Source organism: Panthera onca, chromosome B4 (assembly GCF_046562875.1).
Source record: "Panthera onca isolate mPanOnc1 chromosome B4, mPanOnc1 haplotype 2, whole genome shotgun sequence".
In the NCBI taxonomy this organism is placed as follows: Eukaryota; Metazoa; Chordata; class Mammalia; order Carnivora; family Felidae; genus Panthera; species Panthera onca.
In genome coordinates this window covers 36604770-36632567 of record NC_138345.1, presented here as the reverse complement: position 1 = coordinate 36632567, position 27798 = coordinate 36604770, and the positions used below count along the sequence as shown (strand labels likewise).

The window sequence follows — 27798 nt, the reverse complement described above, 5'->3', positions numbered from 1 at the left end:
CATCAGTCACCACATTTTGGAAAAAATACATTGTGAAAGTCTGTAAGTTAGGGGTTTTACACCTGTTTTCTCATTAAAAACATGTATTCAGACACGTATTCAGGCTCAAATGTGATGAGAAACAGCAAATAAGATGTGAGGAGGTGAGGTTTAGTGGATAATGCCTATATAGAGAGGGAGAAGGATAAATGAAGGCTGTAGAAGAATAAGTGATAGAAGCCAAAATAGATGTGGGATTATGGCCTGTATCAAAAGTAAAAAGTTACTGGCCTTGTGATGAATGGTGGTAAGACCTGGTTAACAGGTTGGAATGCCCAGACCTCCAGTTCCTTTTTGCTGCCATTTATAGGGTATAAGAAGTATAGATTAAGACCTAAAGAAAAGAATAGTATCCTTGATAGTGATCAAATACATTAATGCCATCTTTTATTCATAAGGACAAGTTCTCAGAAAGATGTACCAAACTGAAAAAGAAAAAATTAATCTACCAAAATATCTTGATACATTTTTCAGAATATATATATTTTAAGTTTATTTACTAGCAGGGTGAGAGGCAGAGAGAGAAAGGAAGAGACAGAATCCCAAGCAGGTTCTGTGCTATCAGTGCAGAGCATAATGTGGGGCTCAGTCTCATGACCCATCAGATCATGACCTTAGCTGTAATCAAGAGTCAGATACTTAACCAACTGAGTCCCCCAGGCACCCCCAGAATATATTTTTAAAGAGAGGACAGGTAGAAACTTTTGTATCACTTTAAGGAACATCAAACATAGACTTCAAAACTGTAAAAACATAAATATGACTGAATTTCTCTAAGGCTTGGGAAATTGACATAAAATATCATTCAAGCAATATAAGTTAATATTTAATATATTGAGTTTTATATTCAGTGACTAGACAGATGTTACGTTGTGTCAATCTAAAGCATCAAAGAGTATTCCTTATTTAGATGAGCTATATGTAGTGCTTCTGAATATGCCAAAGACCTCTACTTATTGTAGTTGTTTCATTCAGTCCCAGCAACCTCTGGAAGATCTTGATGCTCAATTGAGAAGAACACTTAGTCCAGAGACCGTTGTGGTGACATCTACAGTTGGGGTAAGTTTTGAAAATTTTGCCAGAATCTTTCCATAATCCTAATATATCACATTCCTAAAACATACTCTAACCTATTAATACCTTTAACACCTACAGAGTTAAAAGCATTAATTCAGAGTCTTTGCTTATTCCAGCAAACAGAAATAAAGCAGATTAAGATTAACACTGACCCAGTGGTATAACTGTGGAAAATATTTTATTGATTTGAAAGGTACTTTTCTTGTCTTGCCTCTGGTTAGAATTATACCATAGATGAATTCTATGGGTTTTGTATTTATGCTTTGGAGGAAGCTGTGCTTTAAAAGTTAACTTCTTCCTTTTAAGCTTGTGATACAATAATGTTCTGATTAAAACTATTTTTTTCTATTATTATCCAAGTTATACTCTTAAGTATCCCAGGATAAAAACAAACAACAATATAGAAGCAACTCAGAATTTTTTCTTAAAATTTTTTTGTTTTTGTTTTTTTTTTTTACATCAGACTTACTTTTAGGCTTAAAAAAAAAAAAACTCTGTTGGACACAAGTGTTTCTTCACATATACTATATTTCTGTTGCCCTTTATAAAAACCAGAGGAAAGGCAGCATGGCAACAGTTTAAGAGTGACTGAAGCTAAAGATTTTGTGGTATCTGTGTGTATGTGTTTTGCAGCCTGTGTCCGTGGTGGCTCCAGCAGCAGTTACAGAAGCAGGAACACCGCCTCAGAAGGATGGTGAGAAGCATCCTTCTTCCTCTTATGTTATACCATTTCCAGTCCTCTTTATAATTGATTATAGAGTTTACTATCTCAAAGACATTCTTAAGAATGTAGGTGTATTTGGAACAGTTTTAAAGAACAATTTTACGTATTTCATAACTTAGGAACTTTAATACTAATATTTGGAACATGTAATATTAGCATGCAAAAGGTAATGATAGTTTCTCGGAATAAGACCCTTTGTTATTAGCTAAGATAGACCCTTGCTAAGAGAGAGAAGGAAATTCAGGCCTATTTATAAAAGTTAATTTACCTTAATCTCTTGGCTTTTGTGACACTAGATAGATAGAGGTAGAGATAAGCTTGACTAGCATGGATGCTAGAAATACAAATATATATTGTAATCAGTTTAAACATTATTTTTTTCCATTTCTGGAGTCTTTAGAATTGGCGTGTTTGTACACAGTCTCTTGGCAAAGCATATTTCCAGATTTTGTAACAACTTAAAATTGCCATGAGAACTTTTATGAGCATGCTCTTGGTCATGAGTTCATATCAGCTACTTCTTTTCTGAATTTTGTTGTAAATCTCTTTTCACTGCATCACCAGTCCCCCCACAAAGTAGGAAATTTAAAGCTTCTATTTTCTGTCACCTTTTCTCTTAGAACCATTTATATTCAAAAGGGAAAATAATTAAACATGAGCTGTATTTATTCAGTGTGCTTTTGTGTAACACTTAATATTGTTCCTTTTGTAGTTTATCCATTCTCCTCACTACCACCTACATATGTTTCCCTGTATAACTATTAATAAGATTACCTGAATACTCAGATCTTTCTTTCTTCCTTAAATTCTGAATTTCACTTAAAACCTCTCTAAATTATCTTCAAGGCAATTATATTCTGAATTCACTCTCATTTTAAAAGAAGTGACTTGAAAATCAATGGAGGGGCACCTGGGTGGCTTAGTTGGTTAGTGTCTGATTTCGGCTCAGGTCATGATCTCACAGTTTATGAGTTCAAGCTCCGCATCAGGCTCTCTGCTTTCATTGAAAAGCCCATTTTGGATCCTCTTGTCTCTCTCTGTCTCTGTCCTTCCCCCGCTCATGTGCATCCCCTCCCTACCCACCAAAAAATAAATAAACATTAAAAAAAAATCATTGGAACAGACTAGAGAAGTTTAGAAATGGACAAACTATAAAGAAGAAATATGAAAAAGGTGGGCTTTTAAATCAGTGAGAAAACGCTAGGATATTTCAATAAATGCTTTGTGACAACTGAACAACCATCTGGAAGAAAGCTTAGATGCCAGCCTTGACCAACATAAATTCCAAATTGGTCAAAGATGAAAAATGATAATGTAAAATAGTGCTGTAAAAAAACATACAAGAAATCTTTTTCTTTTCTTTTTTTTTTTTTTAACTGTCTGAAGTAGGATCAACAAACTTTCTGTAAAAGGCCAGAAAGTTGTATATTTCAGGCTTTGCTGGTCATATAGTCTCTGTCACAATTACTCGAATGTCCTATTATAACCCAAAAACAGCATAGGCTATACGTAAATGAATGAGTTTGGCTCTGTAGTCTAATAAAATGTATTTACAGAAAGAAGCTGTGGGCTGAATTTGGTCCATGATCATAGTTTGCTGATCCCTGATACAGAAGCAATAATAGATTCAAAACTTTCTGCATGGAAAAAAAAAGCCATGATGTCCAAAGATAAATGAAAAACTGGGCAGTGGTGGGTATTCATATCACAGAAAAGACTAGTAAGTGATAGCATTTCTAAACCTCTCATTGGTAAACTTAGAAGTTTAATAGCCACCAGTGACTTAACACAACCTCTTTAGAGATCAATTTAGTAATGTGTCTCCAAGTTTTAAATGGGTATGATTCAGCACATCCATTCTTAGGTATTCCACAGATTCATAAGAAAATACTTGGTAGAACACTTATAATAGCAAGAAGTTCTGAAAAACTTAAATGTCCATCCACAGAAGCCTGTTTAAAATATGGTACTTTGTATACATATAGCATACATACAGACAGACATAAAACACTGCAGCCATTAAAAAGAATGAGAAATCAATATGGAATGCTAAGATACATTGTAAAAATATCAAAATCAGTGTTGTATAAAATTGAGCTTACTAGTTGTATAAAATAAAGAAAATGCTTGTATATGTCTATATTATCTCTAGGAAAAAAAACCTCAAGTGGTTGTCCTTAGAAAGGATGACCTAGGTGGCTTGAAAGTTGTTCAAAACTATTTATCAGTGATTCTGACACCTTGTACTTCCTGTTCTAAGATTTTTGCCTAAGTGTTGTATAAACCAAGTTGTCATAGATGATTTTCATTTTAAAAATGCGTCTTTGATATCCTAAGTAAAATCTCATAATTCTCTTCATTTATTTTTATCTTTGAGTTAAAGAATGATAATTGAATTCTTACTACCCATTAACCTTAGTTTTTATAGTATCTCTTATGTTGTAGTTAAGCCTTGAAGCTGCTTTGCTTATATGTAACTTTTATTCCTCCAAACAATAACATATCATCTGTACATGTGTACAAGGAAAAGTAGAGGACTAATGATAAATTTTCAGACTTTGACAGTATTTCACAAACAGTATCTTTCAGACTAAAGGTATCTAGTAAGGAGAGTAAATAATAACTATTTTCCTTTTTGGACAAAGCCCAAGGAGAAAAGAAGGTAAGGAAATTTTCCTTGCCTCAGACCATTTTTCTCACCTCATAGGTACTTTTATTTTGCTGTATTTCTGACCAAAAGGAAAAGAAGCTAACTAAAAAGAGATGCCAACTTAAGTTCTTTTTCTCCTCCATGTACTTGTTTCAGTTTCTCAAATCACAGAAGGTCCTGTCCTGGGAACTAGTTCAGGAACTGGTGTTTTTAAGATGGGACGATTCCAGGTAAGACCATTACTTTCCCTTGCCTTGATTTCCTCTTTGGGGTGAATAGGTATATAATAAAATTATTACTTACCTTTGGGACACAATTGCCAATTTGATGATATATCTTTTTTATAGTTCTTTATCATTTTACCCTCTTAAAAATAATACATGTTTAAAAAAAAAACCTTCTGGGGCACCTGGCTGGCTCAGCCAGAAGAGCATGTGACTCTTGATCTCAGGGTCATGAATGTGAGCCCCACATTGGATGTAGAGATTGCTAGAAATAAATAAATATGTAAACTTTAAAAAATAATAATAATACATGCCAATTAAAGGAATGCAGAATACTTAGTACAGTAGAGAAACAGTATACTGTCTACCCCATCTTCCTACCTACCTCCTCCACCCAGGATTACTTTTTAGGGTGTGTTTCTCCTCATTCCTTTTTCTATGTACATGTGTGTACAATTGACCCTGCTTTTCTGAATGAGATTTTACAGCTTTTTTCCCCAATCTAGTAGTTGGTTCACCTAACCCATTCTCCTATTATTAGTCATTAGGTTGTTTCAAATTTTTCTATCGTAATAAGTAATGTAACAGGAAACATTTTCTATGTTTAGGACAATTTTTTAGGATTAATTTCTGAAATGAAAATACGGAGTCAACATCAAGTGATACATCGTTTTCTTTTCCCAGGTGGTCCAACTAGTGATTTATTTATTTTTTTATTTTTTACTACTTTCACAACTGCTTTCCAGTTATTCTCATGGTAGCACTGGGAGTTGGGGATAGCAGTTGATATTTTTCTCATTTGTAAACTGAGGTTCTGAGAGTTTGTACTGGGCTGAGTTTATAATACATGGACAAATTAGAACAAGGATCTGGATCCTCCTTTTGGTCCCATTTAGTTATGTTGATTCTTGAAGCTTAGCTGGCATTTAACATTCATTGTCTTTAATCTTTGTAGTTTTCATATTCACAGGCAACCTTCAAGATTCCATTCCCTGTTATTTATATTTCCACAAGGACATAAATCTAAGTCTTGTATATAACATGAGATCTGGAGGTAAATTATTAACTTAGTAAGCTTAGCCAGCCACTGAGAATCTGTATCTAATCTGTACATCTCAGTACAGATCTTGTTCTCTATAATGGTATTCCATTTATTTTCACAGTGAAGGTGGAGGGGCTTATGTAAAGAGATACTGACTGGGAAATAAAGTGATTCAATTTTTTTTATTGAATTTTTTTTATTATTTTAATTCAATTTTTTATCATTTTAAAAATTGAATATTGGGGATTTTGTTTTTTAATCTCACTTTTGTCTCTTTCCATCAGGTTTCAGTTGCAATGGATGATGTCCAAAAAGAGGGTAAAAATAAGTCAGAAGATGCAAAGTCTGTTCATTTTGAGTCTAGCACTTCAGAGTCCTCAGTACTATCAAGTAGTAGTCCAGAAAGTACCCTGGTGAAGACAGAGCCTAATGGGATCCGTAGCATCTCATCAGATATGCCAGATAGTGCCCACAAAACTCCTGCCTTGGGAGCAAAGTCAGAAACTGGGCAGCCTACAAAGGTAGGACGCTTCCAGGTGACAACTACAACGAACAAAGTAGGTCGTTTCTCTGTATCAAGAACTGAAGACAAGATTGCTGAGGCAAAGAAAGAGGGACCAATGGCATCTCCTCCTTTTATGGATTTGGAACAAGCTGTTCTCCCCGCTGTGATACCAAAGAAAGAAAAGCCTGAACTGTCAGAGCCTTCACATCTGAATGGGCCATCTTCTGACCTGGAGGCCGCCTTCCTAAGCAGGGATGTGGATGATGGTTCAGGTAGTCCACACTCCCCCCATCAGCTGAGCTCAAAGAGCCTCCCTATCCAGAATCTAAGTCAGAGCCTTAGTAATTCATTCAACTCCTCTTACATGAGTAGTGACAATGAGTCAGATATTGAAGATGAAGATTTAAAATTAGAGCTGCGAAGACTACGAGAAAAGTAAGTGTATTTTCTTCTGTAAAAGAATAATGGCAGAATCATAGTAAGATCTAGCTCCTGGTGCCTAGTATTCTTTTCACTGCAATATGCTTATATCTCATTTCTTTCAAACAGAGGGTGCTATGCAAAAGCTAGTTTCCTCAATGTAGTTCTCATTAGGTCTTGTATTTATAAGGACCCGTAGCATTTCTACTTCTAGAACTTCTTCAGCACCTTTGTATTATTACTATATTATTGTTTTTCTTAATAGCACTTTTTATCATTATTAACCTAATTTAATAGTCTACCAAATGAATCTAGTAATGGATGTAGATTATGTGGCAGGTTTTATAGATCATATTTGACACACTGGTCCAGAGTAGCAAATTCAGTACCCCTGTGTATGCCTCAAAAATCAGGAAATCTTTTCTCCTAACATATCATCAACTACTTGTTGGTTAGGAGCTTATTGGAATTTGGCTTGGGTAATGGAGGCCAAACAATAATGAAGTAACAAACTAGAATCTCAAGGTAATAGAAGAAATTACGTTAAGTACACTGAGGGGGGAAAGATTCATGAGTAGTAAGTAAATACTTGAATAGAGTTTAAAGAATATGTTGTTAAATCTCATTTGAACAAAAGTGATTATCATGTTTTTGATTCATGTTTGGTTATCTTTCACAGACATCTTAAAGAGATTCAAGACCTGCAGAGTCGCCAGAAGCATGAAATTGAATCTTTATATACCAAACTGGGCAAGGTTCCCCCTGCTGTCATTATTCCCCCAGCTGCCCCTCTTGCAGGGAGAAGAAGGCGACCCACTAAAAGCAAAGGCAGCAAATCTAGTCGCAGCAGTTCCTTGGGGAATAAAAGCCCCCAGCTTTCAGGTAAAAAGCCATGGACTAGGTCAGCCTTGGCTGTCCCATCTTTTGTTTCTGTCTCCTGACTCTGTATGTAACCTATTGAGCCATTTGTTGTTTTTGTTAAATTTCAGAGGAGTTTGACTTTCCTAATATTCTTGCTTCCTTGACTTTTCCACTCCTTATATTTATAGTACCTCTATTTGTTGAGTCTATGGAAGGGTGAGTACTATGGCTTATTCCATTGTAACCCATATTACTAACTACCTCCATTACCCAAGCCACTTACAGTTGTTCTTAAGGATAAAACACTTAGCATTGCCTGGTTACTCATATAATTCACATTACACCAAACTCATAGTCAATTGGAAGAAAATACTTTAGTAAAAGTTCAGGTAGGTTTTTCCTTTCAGTGAATGGATTATCCATAATTGCAGCTGGGATGAATGTAAATTTCATTTAGATGTTTGGATATGTCTTAGGTGGTAATTTTCCTGATTAAAGTTTTTATTTCATTTATGTATATTGAAATAAAGAACTTGCTCGTGGCTGTAATAAAAAATAATTCATAATCTCTTGTAATAAACTACAGTTTGTCTATTTTAATGGTGATAGAATTCTTACCCTTTGGTGAAATTATGAGAATGTTAACAGATAATTGGTTGTAAAGTGAAAGACTGAAATAAATTTATACCTCATAGTTGTTCTCCAGGTCTAATATAAATGTGTTGGAAAGCAGTTGCAAACTTCTTAGCAGCTTTCCATTCTCTGGAAGCTTTCAGAAACCCAAACCATTTCTCTAGTACATCAGAACCCATTCATTAGTAGAAATGTGATTATAAAGGATATCAGCTAATTTAGATCCTGATCCCAATTTTGACATACTTTTTGAGTGGCCTGCTAGTCTGCCAATTAGTAGGGAACAGAGAAATTGGTCAATTTCAAGACAGTTGACTAGGGAATAAAAGCCACCTGCCACAAATAATTTTAAATGTGTATTACTCTGTAGTCATCTGCATTATTTTTGACACCACTTTTGTACTTGACCTGACACATACTTAGAAAGAAAACTAAGCAGAGACTGCCCACCAAACCTATTTGTATCCTGCATCAATTCAGTGTTACAGGTTTTTAAAAGCAATGATGGAATTGTAAAATGGAATTCTCCCATATCCACTGCGTGTTCTACTCAGCTGAGACTTGGGAACCATCTAGGTTATCTAAACTAAGTCTTTCGGAATAGTTACTCCAGCCCTATTGCCTATTGATTCTCATGTCATTTCTCACTTCCCCTCCCATTAGTGAGGCCTTTTGTTCTTTCATCACTTACAGCTTTTGACCTATTATTATTAGTCACTTAGTGGGGCACATTGAAGAATAAGAATATAAGAATAGTGCCTGTTAAGTTTATTGAGAAAGCTGGACATGTTTCCTCATGCCACTTTATCTTTTGGCAGGTAACCTGTCTGGTCAGAGTGCCACTTCAGTTTTGCACCCCCAGCAGACCCTCCACCCTCCTGGCAACATCCCAGAGACTGGGCAGAATCAGTTGTTACAGCCCCTTAAGCCATCTCCCTCCAGTGACAACCTCTATTCAGCCTTCACCAGTGATGGTGCCATTTCAGTACCAAGCCTTTCTGCTCCAGGTCAAGGTAAGCAATCAAAGCAATCAACATGTTCTAAAAACATGAAAATGGAGATACTGCCATATCCGCAACAAAAGCCTGATGAGCATCCTATTAAGGTCAGTTGGAAGACCGGCTGACCAGAACACAGCCTGTGTATTAAAACACTTTCGGATCTTGAGCTGGAAAGGGAAGTTGAGTAATGATTATATTAGGTGAATTCATTGCTCCTATCAGATGAAATAGGTTTTTTCAAAGGATTACAGCAAAAGGTTGTATTGTGACTTACATGAGGACTTAACCAAATTAATGACTCATTTGGGATTTGCAACATACGCTTTAATACTAGACTGAGATTTCCTGGACCAAAATTAAGGAGTTTTAGCAGTTTCTGAAAGCTAATGCATTTGCCTAGCCAGTGTAGACTTTTTTAACTTGTAAGTATGGGAGTAGCATTCTAAGATAAATAGCCCTACAATTCGATTTGTTACCTATAATCTACTTCCTAAATAGAGTTTTATTTATTAATGATCATTTAAAACCTTCCTGTAGCAGAACGCTGCTAGTAACGATAGAACGAGAATTGGAAGAACTTAGGTGTCTGGGTGGAAAAGAATAAGAGAAGAGTTAGGTAACTTGCTTAGGTGCTTTTGCCACAATATCACAGATAGTAAAGGTAGATCATCATTGGACTAGGTAAATGTGCTTGCTTGCCGGGAGCACAAACCAGCTAGCATTATTATTCACACTGGGAAAAGCTTCAACATTTTGCAAAGTAAGGGAATTGAGACCTAATATTTCCTGTCCTACCTATCTGACATTTCCCTAGAAGCTTGTTCTTCTGTGTGCCATCTTAGCGCATTTCACCACTCCAGCCTCAAGTTTCTAACATCTTGTAGTTGTGTTCTGTCTCTTCTCTCTCTGTTCTTCCCTGTTTTTCCCCTCTCACAGGCTGTGCGAAGTTTAACTGTGCATCTGAGCAGGTGACATTCAAACCTGGTGGCAGGAGGACCCGATTTCTGAGTACGCCCTGCTTGGCTCTTTGTGTGTAACACCTTTACTCCTTCCTCGTCCTTGTTTTTCTGCTGCTTGGATCTGATGTTTCATGCAGTCCATTTTCATTTGTCTCTTTGTATATCATCTACTCAGTGGCTTGGCTGAACTATTACCCTCAGAAGTTTGGGTCTCTATATTAATTATGATAAAAGATGTAGAAATAAGAACAGGTTTCTATAAACTTCAAAATAACTTTCTGGTAGAATTGCTTCTTTATAGATCCATGACAGAGTAGAAAAGGTGGTAATGCTGTATAGACTGCAGGGTCATTTGGGATAAAGACTGAAGTCCATAGTCCTACTCACTTCCACCCCTTGCTTTGGCATTAGAAGTGACAGAAAGCATCTTGACCACTGATGTACTTAGATCCTGGCAGCAAGGGAAAATTACACCCTATTTTTTTATTCTTTTTCCGAGTAGGTTGAAATCTTTTTTTTCTTCTCAATTTAGCCTGGCCATCTGTCCATTGAAATGATGCTAGAATCTCTTCATTGGATCCTTTCACCACCCTTACCTTCTAACTCCCTAAAGTTGATAGTTCAAAAAGGGTTTCAGTGTAGTTATTCTGATCAAGCATTTATTCTCAAGAACCAGAGCCCAGGGCCTGCCAGTGAAAATGGTCTCTTTAACATGATTGCTAGGATTTCTTAGCTTTCTTAAAAGCAAGGCACAATAGTAAATCACCCAATTTCCCAGCCCATCTTCCCCAAATATGAAATGAAGATGATGCCTCTCTCGTAGGGCTGTTGTACAAAAAAATAAGATCATGTGCACAAACACTGGTAGCTCTTGGGAAGCACACATCATTTTCTTCTAATTAGCCAGTGCCTACCTGAAACATAGTAGGTAGTCAATAAATGTATACTGGAATAAAAATTTTAAAAACAAAAATAAGGCTCAAGTAGAAAACCTTTGTTAGAGTTTGGTTAAAGATCTTCATTGCTGAGGCCTCAAACTTCTGATGTGGTTACTGAAGTGCTTTTTAAATGCATGTGCTAAGGACATCACTGTTGCTGAGGTTCAGAGGTCCTTGGGCCTCATGTATCACTATCCAGGACTATTGAACAAAGAAGGAGGTGGAAGACATTATCCAGTTTGGTAGTTTTCCAAAGCATGTGTGATGTTTGGTTACACTAGGCTGGACCAAGCATGTTAGCACCTTGACACTTAAATAAGCATATGTCCAGCTGGCAAGATGAGATGACATTAATAGGAGGAGACAAGTGTTTCAAAGTAGGTTGCGACATGTCAGGCCTATGCTATACAGCCTGAAACGTCGAAGAGGGAAGAAAGAGAACCAAGGCTTTTTTGTGAAGAACAATGTGAGTGATACATTTCAGATTAATTAATTAAATAAATTCTCACCACACTCTTAAAGGTAGGTGGTAGCACACAATTGTTCAGATGAAAGTGGTTAGAAATAAAATCTTACCACTTCCTTTCGGGTCTAAAACGAGAGGCCCTACATCTGTTGAAGGCACACAAGTATACATCATGTAAGCCTTGGTAAACAAATTACGAAAGGCAGATTTAAAGCAAATAGGGAAAGGAAAACAGGCATTTATTTACCAGGTGTAGGGTCTTTTTAGTTTGGGATGCGTTATTCTGTGCTCTCAAAATAGATTATGGTTTGGAAGCACGGCTTGGCTTAACGCTTTATTTATGTTCAAAAGTTGCTTGTTTTCCACATACTTTTAAAATTTTTTCTGGAGGGGACGGGGTTAGTATGTATGTCTAGGATTTGGAAATATATTAGCCGATTTAAAAGGATTCAAAACTGTAACAATGGTACTGTTAAGTCTACTGTGGTAGGATTGTTTAATGCATTTTATCGAGTGCTTTTTAACAACCCAGTAGGAGAAACAGAAAGTGGGACGGGGTCAGTGGAAAGACTGCTTGGGTATTTGAAATTCAAGCAGTAAGACCTGAGAGACTGGAGTTCTTCCCCCAGGTTCCCCCAGAACCTTAGTGCAGAGCATTACTTGTAGATACAAAGACTGGTGGAAGCTCAGCCGTCAGCCAGGTGCCACTGGCCATCAGATAACCACGTGAAGGCTGACAGCTAGCAAGCTGCGTCCCATAGAACTGTACCCATAGCAGGGTACTCCCAGGTCCCACCAACTTGTCTCTCTTTCTGCTTTCTCTTGCTGGCACTTTGTGTGCTGTTTGGAGATTCTAAATATTTTACACTGATGTTTCTTTGTCTTTAACACGTTGCTCTCTCTTTGTGCTTCAGGGAAGATGGTGAAAAAAGTCTGTCCTTGCAACCAGCTCTGTAGTAATTATCTTTTCTTTCTGTTATTTTTGGTCCTTGATTGCAAAGCCTGTTATCCATGAGTTCTTGGAACCCTGAAGCTTCACAACGCCCTCATTTCCCAACTTCCATCTGTCTAGTTCTGCACCCTGTTCTGATATATTTTTTAACATGCTTAATTGCTGACCTGTGACTATCCTTACAGATTAAGAAATCACCTCCTAGTCAATGCTCTCACATGATGACCCTCTGTGATCCTGGCTTTGTGACAATTATGGATTGATGATGCCCATGATAGAGAGAGAGAGAGATCAGGGATGCCTGGCTCTTTGGGGAGAGCCCTTTAGTTAGCAGATATGTGCCAGCCGCTGTTCTCCCACTGGAAAATCAGCACTGGTCAAAACATGGAAAAGTCCACATCCTCATATCACAGCAGGAGGCGTCTGCTAGATTGTGGAGGAGAAAAGTACTACTTCGTAGAGTCTGGCTTCTTAGGCTGATGGCTTCTCATTAACGTGCATGCAATTCAACTACCCAATCAGCCACCTAGACAGTCAGAAAACTCTGTATTTGGGGTACTGGGCAATAAGCTGTGACTCATAGTAGGTTATCGTTCATGGGATCTGGTGGTGGGACATAGGGGAAATGTATTATGGCAGGAGAAAAAAATGGATTTGGGGTGGTAAAATATATACTACTTCCTAGAGCTTTGCAGCAGAACTGAGAAAGGTCTAGAGGCTACTCAGTGTACTCTCTGGAAGGCAAGTAGCATCCTCAAAAATATATGTATTATAAGTGTTTTTAAACCATTTCCTACTAAAGTGGACTAAATGCACTATCCATGCTTCTAGCTTTTGTAGTCAACTTTTCCCAGGCATTAATTTCTCGTCAGAGAGGGATGTGTTTGTTTCCTTCTTTAATGGGAAAGCCTGTTTTCAGAAGCCAGAATAAGGTTAACTGTACGGCCAACCTCCTCATGGTATAAACCCCACCTTCATAATCCAATAGTGTGTAAGACAGATGAAAATGAAAAATGAAATTTGGTTGTAAAGGAGCCTCACAGCATCAGAGACGACTAGCATGAGACTAGAGAGGTGTGACCCCAGCATGAGCTCTTTGTGAATAAGCAGTGTTCACCTCTACTGAGCTTCTCATATTTGGCTTGTGACAGTTCTTCTCACTTGTGATTGTTTCTGGTTTTCGTTTTGATTGTCTCACTCATCATCAAGCTCACCAGTTATTGTTTAAACAGGAAAATAGCCCTCATGCATGTGATACGCTTGCTTTCTGGATTCTATTACTGTCACGACTGCCACCCTCATTGCTTGTGCTTCCCACTCTGTGCTTCCCCACCACGGTCTCTCTTGCTTTTCAAGGAAAGCTGTTTGTTTCCTGTGCTTTTATCCTTTTCCACTTGGGTTTCCTGTCCCACAGGAGAACTTACTCCGCCCTTTACGCTGTATGTGCAGTAGCTATCCCCTTGTGGCTCCAGTGGGCCCTCAGAAGTGAGCTAATACACACACTGCAGTAATCCATGTCTTGCCTTGGTGGTAAGAAGCATGTGACCTTCCTCACTCTGCAGCTTCACCTCAGAATTAGCTGTTCCTCTAATACAGACGTGCTTGTGTGTGCCATTCCCAGGGCAGTGGGGTATAAACTTGAGACCAGCAGTGGATTATAAAGGGCTTTTAAATGGCAGAGTTGCTTCGGGCATGCTGCTGTGCTCTGGTGCTGCTTCGACCTGGAAAGCAGGAAAATGGATGCATTTATTTAGCCCCCAGCATTATTTGGATATCTTAAGGCCTAGTGGCTCACAACTTACCTTAGTAGCTTTTATTTATTCTGCAGCAAATGTGAATTCTGGTAAGAAAGTGGGGGGTGAGGGAAAAAAAACAAGATTATGACTTTTCTTTCCCTCTTCCCTAAAACTTGCCTCTTCGAATAATCTTCAGTGTGCCCTCCAGCAGAGCCGAAATCAGGCAGGACACAGACTCCTTCTTCCTTTCTCATCAAACCATAGAAATAGAATTCCTTCATCATAACCTCAAAGCTTCCTCCTTCCCTTTGCACTCCTTCCTCAGCTGAATGTTCCTGTTGCTTCCACATACAAGTGCTTGCTTGCTCTCCTGGGAAAGGGGGGAATGGGTGAGAATCCACAAACCAATTGAACCAATTGAGACTGAGGTCATCTTCAGGAAAACCATGTGTTCCTGGAGTTGAAAGATTCAGGCACACCACAGAGAACCTTCCTCATGACTAATCTTGGTTCTTAACTCATAGGCAACTGGGAGAGATTGAAGCCTTCATTCCTCCCGAGTTTGTTTACAAATTTGTGTGTACGGGTCCAGGTGAAAAAGGTTTTTTGAACCGAGCATGCTGTTTCTTTTATCACCTCTTTCTGTTAAAGAATGGCTAAAGACTGTGGCACAGTATCCACATGGTGTGGGAAGCCCATCTTTTCCTGGGCCAAGCATCTACCTTTGCTTTCCTTTAACTCCTACTTTAACCCTGCCTCAGTGCTCGAGAAATCCTCTTTTGCCCTGCATTCTGCAGCATTCTAGAGCCTCACTGACCATACCACACCTCCCTCATCAGCGTGATGCTGGGAATAGAGTACTGAAACTTACTTTCCGTACTCTAGATGCCATGGGAATGGGCAGAAAGGGGTCCCTCCCCTTTGTGCCTACCACCATCTTGAGTTTTTTAGCCTCATCTGCAACTCCTGAAGAGAACCTGTTTTCATTACCCTCTTATGCCAAAACATTTGGCTAAACAAGACCTTGGAACCTTCCCGTCTTGCATGGCTTCCCAACTCATCCTCTCCCCATTCAGTGGCTTGCCATTCATCATCCTGTGAAATTTTCCCTCTTCCTGAAGCCAAAACCCAACCTCCTTTTAATGGTTGTATTCTGTTGCTTCTTTTAATCCTAGGGACCAGCAGCACAAATACTGTCGGGGGAACAGTGAACAGCCAAGCCGCCCAAGCTCAGCCTCCTGCCATGACGTCCAGCAGGAAGGGCACATTTACAGATGATCTGCACAAGTTGGTAGACAATTGGGCCCGAGATGCCATGAATCTTTCAGGCAGGAGAGGAAGCAAAGGACACATGAATTATGAGGCAAGTCTGCTTCCCTTCTTGACATTTCCCTAATCTGTCAAGAGTATCACTTAGCACACATCTGAATTCAGAGAGGATATCAAGTACCCAGGCTAGTGCTTAACATTTCATGCCACAGCCTTCTGTAGTAGCTCATGACTTTTAACCCCTTTAGAAACAAACAAAAATCACCCGGTTGCCCTTTTATTTTTCTTCCCTGAATTTCTAGCTCCCTGTTTGTCAACTAAAGTTTTTTCTCCCCCTTTCTTTCGAAGCCTTGAACTACATATGCATATGTACACAAGCACATGACTCTGCCCACTTCCAATCAGAATAGTTATTCTACCCTAACATGTTAAGTATAAAAAGCCGATAATTATTATGGAAGGTTTGGTGCGAGTTTTGGTTTCGCTATACCCTGTAAGATTAGACCAGCCCCAGTCCTAGAATTATATTTCAGTACTACCCATTTCACACCCATGGGTTACACCCACACCGGACTTTACATGTAGTTGTTTTGTTTTCAGGGCCCTGGAATGGCAAGGAAGTTCTCCGCACCTGGTCAGCTGTGCATCTCCATGACCTCAAACCTGGGTGGTTCTGCCCCCATCTCTGCTGCATCAGCTACCTCTCTAGGTCACTTCACCAAGTCCATGTGCCCCCCACAGCAGTACGGTTTTCCAGCTCCCCCCTTTGGCACTCAGTGGAGTGGGACAGGTGGCCCAACACCACAGCCACTTGGCCAGTTCCAACCTGTGGGAACTGCCTCCTTACAGAATTTCAACATCAGCAATTTGCAGAAATCCATCAGCAACCCCCCAGGTTCCAACTTGCGGACCACTTAGACCTAGAGACATTAACCGAGTAGATTTGGGGGCAGGAGATGGAATGCTGAGGGGTGGGCGGGAGGGGGGAATGGGAAAGTAGCCTATATACTAACTACTAGTGCTGCATTTAACTGGTTATTTCTTGCCAGAAAGGAATGTTTTTAATACCGCTTAGAGCCCTCAGAATTGAGAATCTCCCTCCCCCTTCACCATTTATTGGAGTGGAACAAGAGGGAAAGAGCAGCTTTCTTGTGATGGGGCAGTTTCAAACTTAGGCTTTCCTGTTCTCTACACCCAATAGCAAGGGCTAGGAAAGAGAATCATTTATCAGAAAGCCACAAGAGAGCTCAGTCAGTGGAAAAACCAAACCCCATCTGGATTTTCAAGTGGGTGGAGCTCTAAATGTTGGTACCCACCCCAAATCCCTTATTCCCTCAAGAATCCAAACCACAACACAAAAAAACAAACAAAAAACCTATTGGGCTCTCTCCTACCCTGTTCCCCCCTCCCTTTTTTTTTTTCTTTCTTTCTTCTTTTGTTTCTTTCTTTCTTTTTGCTCTTTAGAACCCAGTGAAAAACACCAGGGGACTGAGGTTTCAACCCTTTCTTATGATAGGTCATTAGTGCTTTTAAGCAAATGATATTAGCAGCTTTGACTGCAGCATTAGCAATTAGGAAAAAAAATTAAGTTCCCTGCGGACATGTAACTTTGCCATCAGTTTTGATGTGGAAACACTGTGATATATAAATGTTGTTGGACAACAGTAGTTTTAAGAGTAAAATACGAAAGGTTTAAAAAGTTGAAAAAAAGCAAGCTCTGTCCTTTACTTATTGAGACACTTTAGATTTTTTCCTTTGTATTTCCATTGTAGTAGATAAATAAATGTGAATGTAAGATTGTATAAATTACTGAACTTGAATACTTCTGTTCTCCCAGTATTGCTTGCTGGATATTTTAGTGCCTTGGACTTCTACTGCTTCTGCCATTAGCACCAACTTCTCATCAGACCCCAAATCAGCAGAGGGCGTGTGAAAGGATAATAGGTCCATGTGACCCCAGCAGAGGATTATGCCAAAGGGAAACTGAAAGAGTATTTTTTTTTTTCTCTTAAGTCATTCAATTTTGTCTAGAGCAGGTGTAAGATGAGCAGGGTGAGAAGTTAAGTTGACATCAGTGGTTGAAAGCAGAAAGTTCTGTTTCAGGAACAGTGAGGAGGGGTTTCATAACAAAATTGGACAATTTAAAAGATTAAGGGTGGTGTGTGATAAATGAAGAAAAAGGAAGACTAAGAATGGGAGAACAAACTCGTTATGAAGATATGTGATGCCTGGCCTGTGGGTGCCATAAGCCTTACTTGAGCCAGGCTGGAACAGACAAGACCTAGTAGAAATGGCTGAATATAAAGGGAGTGGGGGCTAGTTTTTAAGTTGGGAAACTGATAGTGAAGAGTCACAGATGGAGAAAGTTGCTCTAAGAAAAACTGTATGGATTGCTTTCCTCTTGTTGCAAATGTCTCCTGCATTTCCCAGCTTGGGGTACTGTATTTTGTGGAAAGTGGACCCACATCTGAATTAAGCATTGTAAGAAAGAGTGCTTATTCCTACTCATTTCCTATGTGATGTCCAGATGGTTGCAGAATCCTAAGTCTGTTGTGCCACCTCTTTTTCTAGAACTGCAACTGATATTCTCACATTTTCATATAAACAAATACTCCCCTTAAGTAATAACTGCAACCAATCAGTATTATTTAGTGCTATGCCTAGTTGTAATGGGCAGTTCTGTTATTTTCAGAGCTTTCAGGAAATACTCCTAATTGGCTATGTTTAGATCTCTGTTATCTCTGAAGATGGGGAAAGAAGCTAGAACTCTTAATTTAGGGGGTGCTTCTTTTCACTTGAGTTGGGAAATTAACATAGTGCTGATCTCTGACCCACCTCAACTGGCACATCCCAGGAATCCCAATAGGAAGAGCCTGGTTGGCTGTCCTGTCCCGCCGTTCCTTCATGGGTCCTGTGTTAAGTTAGCCTAGGTCCCAAAGACGCAAATGAGAGCTGAAGGTTTAGGAAAGTAGAAATTAACAGGGGTTCCAAGCCCTACTTCAAAGCTGTTTACTTATTTATTCTCTGCTTAAGATCCTTGGGGAGATGGTAAGAGTAAGAATAGAACAAAGAAGGTGCTGAGTAAATGAGAAACGGACCACCTAAGATGAATGAAACTATACTTTCTACTGGAGGAACGAGGGAACCAAATGCAGCACATTATTTTTTGTTATTTTGGCTTAATTTTGAGATCTCTTCACTTACACACAAAAAGTAAGAACTGGTTTTATTTACTGTTGATTTTTCTTCCCTCCTGTGGATGAAATAACTGAAGCCTAGAGGAATGAACTAGCGCTACTGAACTGTTTAAATTATTTTTGTGTTAATAGTACACTTTGAGTATCTTTTTCCACATTACAAAAATCTTTCTGAATTATAAATGTTTTCCTTACATTATTTAACAATGTACACTGTTTAGAAAAACAAATAAACTAAATTCAAACCTTGGGGGTTTCTCAGCAGCCGTTAATTGTACATTTTGCACTAACTCTGGGTGTTGCGCTTCTTGTAAGATTGCGCTTTGTGCTTCAGTTTGTTACCTTTGTAGACTTATTTAATGAAACCATTCAAATAAACCAAACTTGCTTTTGTTGAGCTGTGGGCTTTCATTTCCAGCAAATTCCCTTTTCATAATCTCATTAGCTCACTTTTGAGTTGTGTACAATTTATATAACTAGATTCCTAACTCCAGGACCTCTTTAGCAGTCCTGAACTAAACTAAGATTATGCTTCAGAAAAAGAGTTTTTTTCTGATGAAAGTGGTAAGGGTGTCAAAATCAAAAGATGAACATATGACCAAATCCATGTAACAAGAGGTAGTAATAAGGTAAAAGGAAAATCGGGGTAAGCTACATCATCTTCCGAAGGAACAGAAACGGCTGCCTTCCTGTACTTCAGGAATTCCTTGCCGCGGGTTCATAGCTTCCCACAGATGGGTGTTTGATGCAAAAATTTATAAAAGCCACAGCGTGAAGATCAGATAAAAGGCACAGTCCAAGGTACTGTTTTACTTAAAAAGTAAACCTGCAAACTCATTATTTGGGGAGAAGAATTATGAAACATCTGAAACTATATGAAAAAAACATTTTTTGAGATACAAAGCCACCTTCACATGTGAAATGCAAAAATATAAACACCTACTTACATTTTTTGTTAAAAAGAATTTATTTTGCTTTCTTAAAATGCCTTTTCTTTGGTCCTAGATCATTCCCTTGATAAGGAAAAAGACCACAGGACAGTGACTTCATAAACCTATAAAGGAGAGATTATCATAGATGAAGATGGCAGGCTGGATTGATGCAAAGTAGCAAAACCCCACTCTAGTCTTTGTTCTTAGGATACACAGTGTGGTGTGGACAGCAGTAAATGTGGAGACCTAAAGTTCAAAGAAGACAGACATTAACAATAACTTGATATAGGTGGTGGTTAAAGTCCGTGCTTCATAGTATGGCTTATATTGCTTGAAGGCAGGTAGCCACTGATGACTCCTGAAATGCCTATACTTACTAATGTAAGAGCTTAGGAATAAATAGAGAAGAGCCTCAAGAGCCAGAGAGAAGGTGTTCAATCGTAGAGCCTCCCCACTGCAGTGTGTGACAAGCTTTTTAAAAGGGCTTTCTGACTGCTCTGCTCTGTCTGCAGTAGGCTCCAACACTCAAATCCTCAGGTAAAGTTCAGAATGAAGCAAGGTAAATCCTTGGAAATAAAGCTCATTCCCTAGGAATGATGAAGAATTTCATGACCAAAAAGTAGTTTTCGAAAGTCCTTTTTGTGACAAAGTCCAATGATGTGACCGGAGCCTCAGTTAAGATGGATCCAGTTTCCTTTTCTTCAAGTCTTGGTTCTTGTCATAGAAATCACAGTTTACTATGGAAGAAAAAAAATCATTTAACTACGACTGCCATGATTTTAAAATAAACTGACAGCTAAAATTTGAAAGGCCAGTGGGGCAGCTGGGTGGCTCAGTTGAGCATCCAGCTATGGCGCAGGTCATGATCTCATGCTTCGTGAGTTCGCGCTCACTGCTGTCAGTATAGAACCTGCTTCAAATCCTCTGCCTCACCGCCAACCCCCCCCTTGCTCCTCCCCCATTCATTTGTGCACGCGTGGTCTCTCTCAAAAATAAACATTAAACCTAAAAGATGAATAAAAATTGTTATGAGGGTAGATCTTTGTGTTATCTCTAGATCAAGTTGCAATGCCAAACATGATGGGCCTACTTTAATAGATAAAGTTCTTCAGTCAGTCATGCTTAAGCTTCCTACTATCAAGGGTTATAAGGAGTTACACCTGAAGTCAGGGCCCCCAGAGGAAAAGTTCTGGCGTATAAGCCAGTTATCTTTCATTTTCTTACACTGATATTCCTCTGGCAAAATATTATTATACAACTTCTTAAAATGGAATTCATCATTCTTTCTTTAAAATGCAAAGAATTAACCCAAGTCCTCCCTTCAATTTTTGTTGCTGAACACTCTCGCTACCTGTTATCTCTTGGTTACTGTTGTGAGTTTGGAGTTGCCTGGGTCCAGATTTTGCTTGTGGATCCTGGTGACAGAGGTCCTGTGGGGTCCTATTCCAGGTCACCACCTGGTGTTTCAGGACTGGTGTGGCAGGGGTCTGGAGTGGTTCTGGCCTAGACAAGGGCTTCACATCACTGTCCCCTGCATCTGGATCCATATCCCACATTCCAAGACTGTCTGCAAGGACAGAGATCGTGGGAAAACGCAGCATCAACAAAGAAGTGTTCTCACAAAGCACTGGGAAAAACGTCATAAGAAATTCCATGTCGTGAGTGGACTATGACAGCTTTTGGAATTTCTTTCTCCCCATCCACTAAAAGTATGCCAGAGTTTCTCTTAGGACCATAGATGAGCTGAGTATGTGTTGTCACAACTGCCTGCAGTCCATTACGTGTCCTCTCTTTTTCTAAAACTTTGTGGGGCTATAAGATTAAAATGAGGATTTTTATGTCTCTCTTAAAATGTATTAGTGACTACCAAAAGTGCATTTCATAGGTTTCATTTAATAAGTACCTATATTGGGGCGCCTGGGTGGCTCAGTCGGTATGCATCAGACTTCGGCTCAGGTCGTGATCTCATGGTTCGTGGGTTCAAGCCCCGCACTGGGCTCTGTGCTGACAGCTCAGAGCCTGGAGCCTGCTTCAGATTCTGTGTCTCCCTCTCTCTCTCTGCCCCTCCCTCACTCACATTCATCTCTCTCAAAAAAAAAAAAAACATTAAAAAATAATAATAAGTACGTATATTAATGCTTAAGTCATTCCTTTAGCTCCTACTGACCTGTGAGGAAGTCTTTCTCCGTGTGTGGTTCAGAAACAGTTATGGGGGTGCTGTGCTTCACAGGAAGTGCTGGCAGTGCTGCTACAGTTCACAGGAGAGCAAACGAGAGAGGACAAAATCAGAATCACTCAGTTGTTGGAGGGAGCACCTCAGAAGTGCAAAGCTGCCTAGAGTTACGCTGGTTCCTAGCACAGCCAATAGGAGATCCAAGATTCCTGGTCCCATTCCTACCTACATACAGATCTGCATGAGGCTAAAATCACGATTCTCTTTTCTTCTCACTAAATTGGGGAGAAAACAAGGTTCATTTCTCCTAAAGCAACTATCCAGTTAGTCTGGGATAAGCCCTTTGTTTCTACTCTCTGGGAAAGACAATTATCTTCAAACAATTTTGCCTCATGTTCACAGACGTCTCAGAAAAACTTTCTAATACGGAGATGGCCAAAGTAGCTGAAAGGGGATAAAAAAAGTTATATACCCTAAAATTTCTAGTTCTAGATTATGTCAAGGCCCCTTTCCTTCCCTGAAAATAGATGAGGGCGTCTTTAGAAATGGGGAAATGCATGGCAGGATTTCACAGAGTCTTAATTGCTTAGACTCTATCCTGACCTGATGTCCTACTGAGTTCTGGTTTGGACGTAACCGTACATACTGGCAGAGGATCAGGCTAGTCCCTCGGGACACCTCCCCAGGGCCTCCGCTCTCATCCTCCTCACACACCCTGATTCTTCTTTTCCGCTGATGGAGCAGATAGTTGCACTTGCTGTTTCTCCATTTGTTCCCGGAACTGCTGCTGCAACTGTTTTTGCCGGAGCTTCCGCTGGTACGTGGCATCGCTCTCCATGGCGGAGGCCAGGCTTCTGCATCAGAAGAGCAATAAGGCGGGGCTGAGTTAATGAAGTAAACTCCTGAGGGAGGACACAGACCAGTCTGCTAGCTCAGGAGGTGAAAATGGAGATCAGGAAGACTGAGAAGAGAAAGAGAGGGAACCGAGGCCTCATACCGGGAGCTGCCGGCCTTGTCTTCCTGTTTCACGAGATGGGGATCATCTGAGCGGCTTGGTTTACAAGGGGAGGTCACCTCCTGTGGTTTCGGGGGTCCCAGAGTCACGTTCTGCCGGCAGCTGCTGTATCTTGCTTGTTCCACAGAGGGTTCAAAATCTTGTCTCTTTGCTCTAGTTAAATCCACTTCAAGAGGCAACTAATAAGGGAAGAAAGGAGGTAAATAACTTCTTCCAAGTGCACTTCCCCTTCCTTTTCCCTGCCTTCAAGGTCTAGATTCCTGGAAAATGGTATTTGACCATCCACTATCCATCGTGCCCTCTAGATCCTGAGAAGCTGAGACAAAGGATCCATACTTCGATCTGTGCTTCAACTAACATTTTTAATTATATGGGAGAAGTAAAACAATTTCATTTTCTACTTTATACCTTTCTGTAGTAATCAAATTTTGGTAAAAAGGAATCTTACTTTATGATTCAAGGCAAATGTTCTATATATCCTAATTTGAGTCTTTCGTGGGCAGCTGGATCTGTCTGATGCTGTCTACTTTTTGTCTCTTTTTCGTGGAAATGATCACACATACTCCTTGTGGAGGCCTGTACTTTCTCTGGCCTTTCTTCCAGGACTTCCCCCAAAATACAACACTCCTCAGTACAACACTCACAGGTTGCTGCGGCACAACTAAGTGTCCTTCAAATGACAGGAGGAAGAAGACTTGGAAAGCACTGACGTCTCCCAATTTAGGGTAGTTCCTGCATCTCACCCAATGTGAGAACTAACTGTACTTCATGGCATTTGGCAAAATGTTCTACTTCCAGGCCCTGAGCACTATAGAAACCCAGAGCTTTTCACTTGGGAGAACTGTCTCGATTCATACGGATGCTTATTTTAATAAAGATAATCTGAGGGGCACCTGGTGGCTCAGTCAGTTAAGCGAATGACTCTTGATTTCAGCTCAGGTCATGATCTCACGATCATGAAACTGAGCCCTGCATTGGGCAATGTGCTGTGGAGCCTGCTTAGGATTCTCTCTCTCAAAAAAATAAAATTTTTAATTAATAACCTGAAAATAACTTCATTACATTATGAAATTTCTAATCTACATTGGAAAGTAAATGAGTAGGTTAAAAATAAATGAGCTTGGGGCACGTGGCTGTCTCAGTAGGTGGAGCATGCAACTCTGGATCTTGGGGTCATGAGTTTGAGCCCCACAATGGGTGTAGAGATTATGTAAAAATAAAAATTTTTAAATAAAATAATAAAATAAAATAGCGTAGGCAACACAGATGAACACTGAGGACATTATGCTAAGTGAAATAGGCCAGTCACAAAAAAGCAAGTATGTATGATTCCATGTACAGGAGGTACATACTTAGAGTAGTCAAAAAAACGAGGCAGAAGGTAGAATGGCAGCTGCCAGGGGCTACAGGGAAAAGGAAGCAGGAAGCTACTGTTCCACGTTCAGTTTGGTAAAAAGAGAGTTCTAGAAATGGACAGTGGTGACAGCTGTACAACAGAAGGAAGGTTTTTAACACCACTAACTACACTTAAAATGGTTAAGATGATAAGTTTTGTTATGTATATTTTACTACAAAAAAAAAATGAACTTTGAAAAAAGTTTGAAAGACTCACAATGCTAAGTGCTGCCAGAGACCTGAAACAGCTGAAACTATAAACCACGGTGCAGGAGTGTATGTTAATACAACCACACTGAACACTGGAAAGATCTAAAATGAAGCACATGCCTATTCTCTGACCCTACCCAATAATTCACTCCCAAGATAAATGGGTGTGTATGCACCAAAAGACATCTAAGAATGCTAACCGCAGCCCTATTCAAAACAACCAAAAACTACTCCAAAACTCCGTCTATTAGACAGAATGGGAAAATGAGCTGTGCTGTATTCACACAATAGAAAAGTATACAGCAATGAAAATGCTGTGACATGAGTGAATCTCACAAACATGTCAATTGAAAGCCAGACACAAAACAGTTCATACTGTTTGATTCCCCAAGGTGCAAAAAGGCCAACTAACCTATATTGTTAAAAGAGGTTTTCCTTAGTAGTGATGAGGAGGGGAGAGCTTTGCAGTCACTGCAAGGAACACTATTGAGGCTTCTGGGACACTGATAATATTTTGATTTGATTTCAGATGGTTCTGTGGCTATACTCATCAAGCTGAACATTTATGATATGTGTACTTTTCCACATGTTTATATGTACATGTTAACACTTCAATGGATTTTTATAAAGCACAAACTATACAATTTCATTTATATAAAGTGCAAAAACAAAAAAACCTACAAGACTGGGGCACCTGACTGGCTTAGTTGGTAGAACATCCAATCCTTGATCTCAGGGTTGTGACTTTGAGCCCCACATTGGGTGTATATTACAGAAAGAGAGGAAGAAAAGAAAGAAAAGAAAAAGAAATGAAAGGGAAGGGAAGGAAATCTATGAGGCTAACAGAATAGAGAAGTCTGGACAGTAGTTACTTTTCAAAAGAGAAGTCAAGGTAATGAATGGGAGTGGCAAATAGGGGCTTTGGGGTACTGGTAATGTTTTTTTTATCTGGGAGATAAATAGCTGTGTTCACTACTAAATATTCATCAGGCTGTGCCATTATGAATTATACAGTTTTCTGTGTATAATTTGCACTTCATTTTAAAAATTCATTTAAAAACGGGCACCTGGGTGGCTCAGTCGGTTAAGCCTCCGACTTTGGCTCAGGTCACGATCTCACGGTTCCTGAGTTCAAGCCCCACGTCGGGCTCTGTGCTGACAGCTCAGAGCCTGCAGGCTGCTTTGGATTCTATGTCCCCCCCCACCCCTTCTCTGCCCCTCCCTTGCCTGTGCTCTGTCTCTCTCTCAAAAATAAATAAACATTAAAAAAAAAATTTTTTTTTAATTCATTTAAAAACTAAGAGTAAAAAAGAAAGGGAGGATGTTAGCGGAATGGTAGACTCAGAAGCTCCATGGGCCCTTCCCCTAGAGACACTGAGTTACCAAGATACAAACTAGAATACCTTTCTGAGAACCCCGGTGACCAGCTAAGAAGCGACAGGCCACAAGCCAGCATAAAACCAAGACAAGATTCCAGCAAAAGGGGTAGGAAAACTCCTGGCATTTTGTGTGGCCACTTGTGCCCCCGCCCCTGCCCCTACCCAGCAGTGAGTAGCACAACCAGGAGGAAACCTCACGTACTGAGCTCTTCCTCTGGGATGGAAACAAAGGAATAGACTGTGTATCCAATGTTGTGGCTTGTCTAGAGCTGCCCATGGCATTGCTTTCTGTCTCACCTGACTCAGCACAATGATGGGACCAGCAACAGAGTTTGAAAGCCACTAAAAACAGAGATGAGCACAAGAACACCTTGGAGCTACAGTTATGCAGTCAGATGCCAGGAGGAGAAAGAGATCATAAGAGGTTTGAGAGGTCCTAGAACCTCTAGGTGGGCCAACTGGTAAAGTTCTTCCCCTGCACAAAACCAGTACATAAAGACTGGGACTGGTGGTTGTTTTCTTAAATGCCACATCTCAACAAAAGATCATATGGCATTTAAAGAAACAGGGAAATGTGGACCAAACAAAGTAACAAAATAAAACTCCAAAAACAGACTCTAAAAAAAATGCAACCTATAAACTGCCTAACAAAGAATTTAAAATAACTATCATAAATGCTCAATCAGCTAAAAGAGAACACAGACAGCTAATGAAATTAGGAAAATGATGCATGGATGAAATGAGAACATCAACAAAGAAAAACTATTAAATAGCAACTAACATTGGGGTGCCTGGGTGGCTCAGTCGGTTAAGCGGCCGACTTCAGCTCAGGTCATGATCTCGCGGTCCATGAGTTCAAGTCCCGCGTCGGGCTCTGTGCTGACAGCTCAGAGCCTGGAGCCTGTTTCAGATTCTGTGTCTCCCTCTCTCTGACCCTCCCCCGTTCATGCTCTGTCTCTCTCTGTCTCAAAAATAAATAAACGTTAAAAAAAAAAAAAAAAAATTCTTTAAATAGCAACTAACAAGTTCCAGAGCTGAAAAATATAGTAACAGCTGAAAAATTCACTAGAGGGATTCTACAGCAAACGCGATCTGACAGAGGAAAGGATCAGCCCACAGGAAGACAGGTCATTTGAAATCATCTCAGAGAAGCAAACCAAAGGAAGAATGAAGAAATATGACCAAGCTTAAGGGGGCCTATAGGACACTTGTCACACTATATATTACAAGAGTCTCAGAAGAAGAGAAAGAGAAAGGGGCAGAGAAATTATCTGAAGAAATAATGGGCCCAAAACTTCCAAAATCTGAGGAAAGAATATGTATAAATTCAAGAAGCCCAAAGACGCTAACTAAACTAAACCCAAAGAGGCTCACACGAAAACACATTATAATCAAACTGCCAAAAGTCAAAGACAACACACTAGTTACAAACTACCAGAAAGAGAAATTAAGAAAACAAACCTATTTACAATTGCATCAAAAAGAATAAAATACTTAGCAACAAATGAACCAAGGAAGTAAAAGACCCATACACTGAAAACTACAAGACGCTAATGAAGGAAACTGAAGAACAAATGGAAAGGTATTTCATGGTATGGATTGGAAGAATTAATATTGTTAAAATGCCTAAACAACCCAAAACAATCTACAGATTCAATGTAATACCTATCAAAATGCCAACGGCATTTTCCACAGAAATGGAAGAAACAATCCTAACGTTTGTATGGAACCACAAAAGACCCCAAATAACCGAAGCAATATTGAGAACAAAGCTGGAGGCATCATGCTACCTGATTTCAAACTATATTACAAAGCTATAGTAACCAAAACAGTATTTTCATAAAAACACATAGATCAATGGAAAAGAAAGGAGAGCTCAGAAATAAACCCGTTTATATGATCAACAAATTTATGACAAAGATGCCAAGAATGTACAATGTCAAAAGGACAGTCTCTTCAATAAATGGTGTTGGAAAAATGGATAGCCCATGCAAAGAATGA

The 27798-nt window shown here is 39.5% G+C and overlaps 2 protein-coding genes across 27 annotated transcripts in view; one reads left to right on the top strand and one right to left on the bottom strand.

The window, feature by feature from the left end:
* Window positions 1-19090, top strand: part of WNK1 (WNK lysine deficient protein kinase 1) — a 161886-nt gene extending 142796 nt beyond the window's left edge. For 9 of the 21 annotated variants that reach the window (XM_081796095.1, XM_060658796.3, XM_081796090.1 and 6 more), the window contains 8 exons: window positions 1015-1098; window positions 1750-1810; window positions 4647-4720; window positions 6041-6696; window positions 7361-7563; window positions 8994-9188; window positions 15403-15590; window positions 16097-19090. In XM_081796095.1, the coding sequence (XP_081652221.1) occupies window positions 1015-1098; window positions 1750-1810; window positions 4647-4720; window positions 6041-6696; window positions 7361-7563; window positions 8994-9188; window positions 15403-15590; window positions 16097-16414 (1779 nt within the window). In that variant the 3' untranslated portion in view covers window positions 16415-19090. Of the gene's footprint in view, window positions 1-1014; window positions 1099-1749; window positions 1811-4646; window positions 4721-6040; window positions 6697-7360; window positions 7564-8993; window positions 9189-10112; window positions 10206-12453; window positions 12496-14423; window positions 15358-15402; window positions 15591-16096 lie in introns of those variants that run through there. The other 12 variants (XM_060658778.3, XM_060658784.3, XM_078450197.2 and 9 more) reach the window with 6 other exon arrangements.
* A 546-nt stretch (window positions 19091-19636) lies between these two features.
* Window positions 19637-27798, bottom strand: part of RAD52 (RAD52 DNA repair protein) — a 33720-nt gene continuing 25558 nt past the window's right edge. For 5 of the 6 annotated variants that reach the window (XM_060658798.3, XM_060658803.3, XM_060658807.3 and 2 more), the window contains 5 exons: window positions 22796-22992; window positions 22513-22652; window positions 21793-21873; window positions 20977-21192; window positions 19637-20362 (listed from right to left, as the gene is read on the bottom strand). In XM_060658798.3, coding sequence (XP_060514781.2) covers window positions 20301-20362; window positions 20977-21192; window positions 21793-21873; window positions 22513-22652; window positions 22796-22992 — 696 coding nt within the window. In that variant the 3' untranslated portion in view covers window positions 19637-20300. The remainder of the gene's footprint in view (window positions 20363-20976; window positions 21193-21792; window positions 21874-22512; window positions 22653-22795; window positions 22993-27798) is intronic. The other variant, XM_060658801.3, reaches the window with a different exon arrangement.